Source organism: Vulpes lagopus, chromosome X (genome assembly GCF_018345385.1).
Source record: "Vulpes lagopus strain Blue_001 chromosome X, ASM1834538v1, whole genome shotgun sequence".
Lineage (NCBI taxonomy): Eukaryota > Metazoa > Chordata > Mammalia > Carnivora > Canidae > Vulpes > Vulpes lagopus.
Window position 1 is genome coordinate 121,723,314 of NC_054848.1, and position 5,489 is coordinate 121,728,802.

The following is a 5,489-nucleotide window of genomic DNA, read 5'->3' on the forward strand; positions in this document are numbered from 1 at the left end:
AGACGCCCAACCAGTGAGCCACCCAGGCGTCCCTGAAATAAATAAATCTTAAAAAAAAAATAGCAAATATTTAAGCAAGTAATTCTATTCCTATTAACCTATCTTAAGGAAGCGTCATTCATGCCAAGACTCACACGCAAGAGCTGCACTGAGTCCTTACTCTAATCTGGCAAGAAGTCGAAGAGAACGTAAACGTTCAGTCATGATAGTGCATGTTTCACGCACCTGTTCGAGAAGGTTTTCAAAGAGTTTTTACCGAGAAGTTTACGTTGGACGGAGACTCTCCGGGGACACGCACACAGTGCACGCCGCGTATTCCTGTGGGCGTGGGTATAGCGCCTGGGGTAAAACCAAGGGCGTAAAACCAAGGGCGCGTCCCAACAGGTCAGCAGCCGCCGATACTCAAGGACACAGCCCACGGGCTGCCGATTTCCGAAAGGGTCTTTTTAAAGAGATTTACTTATTTGCGAGGGTCCGCGCCTGAGCGGAGAAGCCGAGACGCGGGGCTCCCGCTAAAGGGTGCTGGACCCCGGGCCCAGGCAGCCCCTTCACCCACGGAGCCAGGCCCGCCCCGCCCCAGCTGCGTCCGTCACCTTCGGCTCCGGGGTGTCCGCCTCCCAGGGGCTCCTCCGAACCCTGAGGTCAAAGGGAGGTGTACCCGGAGGCAGGGCCGGGGCCCAAGGGACACTGCGCAGATCTTAGCAAACATCACATTTATTTTCTGCTGTCACAAACACTGGGGCGCCCAATGAAACAAAGGGACCCCGGGGGCCGCGGGGGTGGGACCAACAGAAGGCTGGGGGGGCTGCTCTGGCAATGGCTGCCCCAGGAAAGGGCAGCAGGTGAGGCCCCTGCCCCAGCCCCGCGCGGGCTCAGCGGGTGGCGGGAGGCCCGAAGCGCTGCATGGTCCGCATCACCAGGGAAAGCTGGTCCAGAAAACTGATGATGGAGATTCGGAGGAGACGGGGGTTCGTAGCTCTCCAGCGGCTGGAAGCGCAGCAGACACGGCCTGTGGGACCTGGAGGCGCCGCCCCCCGCGCCCGGACACCCCCCGGGCGCCCCTGGCCCAGGCCCGCACCGCAGCCCGGTCCCCGGAAGAAGGCGGCACCCACGGGGGGTGTCCGTGAGTCCAGCGGCGCGCCCGTCCTGGGGACCGCGTCCCCCCGCCCCTTCCCGCACTTACACCGCCAGGACGCTGCCCCTCACGGTGAGCTGCTTCTCGACGACCCCTCCGTGGGGCTCGGCGTCGGGGGCCAGGGACCCGCAGGCGATCTCTGCCTCCACGGCCGACGGGAAAGGCACGCAGAGGGCACTGGGGGCATCAGTCAAGGGACCTCTGGCAAGACCTGGCGCCCCGGGCCACCCCGCCCGTCCTGCCCCTCCCTCCCACGCGATCGCCCACCCCCTTCCCTCCTCCCCTCCCCCCACCCCTGCAGCCACCTCGTGGGCGTCCCGCTCGCTCGCAGCTCGGGCCCCCGCGCGGCGCCCCTGCGCCCCCACGTGCTGGGCTGGCTCCCTCCACGGCAGCCCCGGCCCGGCCCCCCAGCCGCACCCCCGGCCGCGCCTCAGGCACCGCCGCCCCCCGTCCGCCCCTCAGGCACCGCCGCCCCCCAGCCGCCCCTCAGGCACCACCGCACCCCTCGTCCGCCCCCCCCGCCCGCCGCCCCCCGTCCGCCCCTCAGGCACCGCCGCCCCCCCCGTCCGCCCCTCAGGCACTGCCGCCCCCCGTCCGCCCCTCAGGCACCGCCGCCCCCCGTCCGCCCCTCAGGCACCGCCGCCCCCCGTCCGCCCCTCAGGCACCGCCGCGCCCCCCGCCGCCCCCGCCCCGCTCGGGCAGGATACAACACGTAGGTGCGGCCGCCCGTCCTTCCAGCCGTGGCGGCGGCGTCTCCGCCGGGCCTAGGGGCGTGCCGGGGCCGCGTGACAGGCGGGGCTCTGCCGAGGGCAGCAGCAGTCGCCTCGCCCGCCCCGCCGGGAGAGCCGGGGCCGTCCGCGCCATCGTCCGCGCCTTCCGCGCCGCCTCCCGCGCCTGCGTCTGCCGCCTGCATGGCCGCCGCGCCCCGCCTCCGACTCCGCCCCGAACGCCGCGCCGCCCGCCCGCTCTCGACGCCGCCGCGCCGGACTGAGGCGGCCCCCGAGCCCCGCCCCGGCCCCGCCCCAGCCCCGCCCCGGCCCCGCCCCGGCCCCGCCCCGGCCCCGCCCCGCGCCTGCGCACACCAACCCGAGGGGCTACAGGCGCGTGGCCGTTTCCCGCCAAACGGAGGCAGCAGCGGGGGCCGGGGGGTCGCCGCGCTCCCTCCCGCAGCCCCGCCGCTCGTCGCTCGCCGCGGCCCCGGGGCGCCTGCCCTCCCCGCGGGGCTCGGGGCCCGTTGCCCCCCCTGTCCCCGTCCCTTCCTGGGGTGCAGTGTCCCCAAGCAAGCGCTGTGCAGGGGGCTGGCAGGTGCCCCCCTGAGCGGTCGGAGGCCTCCTGGGGCTCCCCCCTCCCCCGGAGGCCCACGGTGACCTGCCAGCACGTTCAGGGCTCTGGGGTTTGTACGGACGCTCTACCCCCGACGGGGGCCCGAACCTCAGCGCCCCAGGCCAAGGGTCGCATGCGCCCCCCGCCTGCCAGCCGCCTGCGCGCCCCTGCCCGGCAAAACGGGTGTGTAAAGGGACACGAGACGGCCGTGGCGGAGTGTTGCGTCCGTTTTCTGTGTTCCTCCTGGGGAATCAGGACGGGGGACACGCGGCGGCCCTGTATCATCCTGCTGGACGGCCCCTCCACACAGCCTGGAGGCGACCGCGTCCACCCCTCTCCATTGCAAGCCCCGAGTGGAAGCCACGATCTTTCCCTCAGTTCCTTCAACAGCTTCCTGACCTCTTTTCTATTATTTTTGCTCCTCTACAGCCTATTTTCTACACAACAGAATTGCCTCTTAATTTTTTTAAAGATTTTATTTATTTATTCATAGAGACAGAGAGAGAGAGAGAAGGGCAGAGACCCAGGCAGAGGGAGAAGCAGGCCCCACTCAGGAAGCCCCAAGTGGGACTCGATCCCGGGTCTCCAGGATCACGCCCTGGGCTGCAGGCGGCGCTAAACCGCTGCGCCACCGGGGCTGCCCTGCCTCTTAATTTTTGATATAAATCACAGCACATTGCATTCTTGTTTAACATCCTAGAATGATGTCCTATTACCCTTGGAATCACATCTAAACTCCTTGATGTCATTTAGAAAATCTCTCTGGGGGGCTACCTGTGTGGCTCACTTGGTTAAATGGTTTCAGCTCAGGTCATGATCTCAGAGTGGTGAGATCCAGCCGGCGGAGGGCTCCAGGCTCAGCAGAGAGTCCGCTTGCCATTCTGATTCTCTCTCCGCCCCCCTCTGCCCCACCCCCTCTCAAAAATGAATCAGTAAATCTCCAAAAAACCCCAACTCTGTGTGACCCGAGTTCCCAGCTTGTCCATCCTCTACCCTCAGCTGTCTGCTCCCACATTTTCTATACCCCGTGTGGCCTTTTCTTTGCTCCTGACCAAGGGTGGCCTACCCCTACCTCTTTGCCTTTTGTCTTCTATTTGGAGGACTCTGTCCACAAACTTTCCCATAGCTGGCTCCTCCTTGTCATTAGGATCTTGACTCCAGTGTCGCCTTTAAGCAGACTCCCTGATGAGCAGGGAGCCCGACATAGGGCCTGATCCGAGGACCCTGGGATCACAACCCGAGCTGAAGGCAGACCTTAACCGACCAAGCCACCTAGGTGCCCCAATTCAGGTGACTTTTAACTCATCTTTCTGCTTGTATATCCCTTCAGGGGCTATATTCTAAGGCCAAAAGAAGGCCTTCTGGGTCATCAATCTAATATTTTATCCCCAGGTACCATTCAGTACATTTGCCCATTTCACTCTACTGCATAGCATTCATCATAATCTGAAATGATAATCTTGTTTTCTTCTATATCGTTCATATATCTCTCTGGTTCCTTTTTTTGTTGTTGTTCTATGCAGTATCTTTTTTTAAAGATTATTTATTTTAGGGAGAGAGAGCCCAAGCAGGGGGAGGTGTGGACACAGAGAAGCTGACTCCCTGCTGAGCGGGGAACCCCCACCCCTACGTGGGGCTGGATGTCAAGACCCTGAGATCATGATCTGAGTGGAAATCAACAGTATCAAGAGGCAGATGCTTAACTGACTGAGCCACCTCAGCGCCCCCATGAGTGCAATTTCTGTGGTAGGTGGTTTGTTGTTTGTTTAATGAAAGACAGTCCTAAGTAAACACAAGTCATCACTGCCTGGACCCAGAAATCCTCCATATAGGCAGCTACTTCACAAATATGGAACAACATATGCACAAAATCACTCACTGTAACACAATTAGTCCTAGAAAACTAATGGACAAAATATACATGCCCATCAGCAGGGAACTGGTGAAATCAACTATGGGGCATTCATACAATAGTCCTAGGCAGCAGTAAAAAAAAAAAGAAGGAAAATCTCTAATGAAAAATGAAATTATTCCCAGGATATATTGTTGTGTAAAAAAAAAAAAAAGGCAAAGCACAAAGGAAACAGACACACACTTATTAGAAATTTAAAAAAAAGAAAAAAGGAATTAAAAAAGGAAGGAGAAACCTGAAACTAATGAAAATAGTCACCTATGGGGGTTAGGATGGGGTAGGATTTCTTGGATCACACCATTTTGTATAGTTTTGGTTTTGGACAAAAAGTACATTTGAAAGAGTTAAAAAAAAATCAGGGATGTCTGGGTGGCTCAGTGGTTGAGTATCTGCCTTCAGCTCAGGGTGTGACCCCTGGGTCCCGGGATTGAGTCCCGCATCGGACTCCCTGCATGGAGCCTGCTTCTCCCTCTGCCTGTGTCTCTGCCTCTCTGTGTGTGTCTCTCATGAATAAACAAATAAAATCTTAAAAAAAATCAAATGAAAAAATTGAATAAAACCAAAACCAAATGAAAACAAACAAAACAAAACAAATTAGCCTAACTGCATATCGAAATGATACACAGAGAAAATAATTCAGGGATGCCTGGGTGGCTCAGCGGTTGAGCATCCGCCTTCAGATGAGGGTGGATTCATGAGAGACACACAGATAGGTAGATAGAGAGAGAGAGAGAGAGAGAGAGAGGCAGAGACACAGGCAGAGGGAGAAGCAGGCCCCATGCAAGGAGCCCGACGTGGGACTCGATCCCAGGACCCTGGGATCACAACCTGAGCTGAAGGCAGACCTTAACTGAGCAAGCCACCAAGGTGCCCCAATTCAGGTGACTTTTAACTCAACTTTTTGCTTGTACATCCCTTCATGGGCTATATTCTAAGGACAAAAGAATCAACCTTATTCTTCATAGGTTTGCTGTCAGAAATGATGGTGATGAGGCTACAGCAAAGCTACTTGGGGTGTACTTCCAGGTAGACTATCTGGTGCATCAGATGAGAAATATATTGATGTTGTCAAGAACCAGAATTCTCACCGTGGAAGGTGAGGAAGGACTGTGATATTGG

The 5,489-nt window shown here is 58.8% G+C and overlaps 1 protein-coding gene across 2 annotated transcripts; it reads right to left on the reverse strand.

Annotated features, from left to right (window-relative positions):
• Nucleotides 1-698: 698 nt before the first annotated feature.
• Nucleotides 699-2,081, reverse strand: LAGE3 (L antigen family member 3). Of its 2 annotated transcripts, none has more exons than XM_041741206.1 (3): nucleotides 1,843-2,081; nucleotides 1,184-1,312; nucleotides 699-939 (listed from the first exon to the last, which is right to left on the reverse strand). In XM_041741206.1, exons 1-3 carry the CDS (start codon nucleotides 2,046-2,048, stop codon nucleotides 873-875), a joined length of 402 nt encoding a protein of 133 aa, XP_041597140.1. In that variant the 5' UTR covers nucleotides 2,049-2,081; the 3' UTR covers nucleotides 699-872. The 2 variants fall into 2 exon arrangements, with proteins under 2 accessions (XP_041597140.1, XP_041597139.1); XM_041741205.1 differs by having other exon boundaries at nucleotides 699-987.
• Nucleotides 2,082-5,489: the final 3,408 nt, after the last annotated feature.

Bases quoted from the DNA above. Each gene is read 5' to 3' on its own strand.
- LAGE3 (XM_041741205.1), bottom strand. From the start codon at position 2,048: ATGCAGGCGGCAGACGCAGGCGCGGGAGGCGGCGCGGAAGGCGCGGAC. The intron at 1,313-1,842 runs GTATCCTGCCCG...TGATGCCCCCAG, and splicing joins GGCGGCCGCACCTACGTGTT to TGCCCTCTGCGTGCCTTTCC. The intron at 988-1,183 runs GTAAGTGCGGGA...CTGCGCTTCCAG, and splicing joins AGGGGCAGCGTCCTGGCGGT to CCGCTGGAGAGCTACGAACC.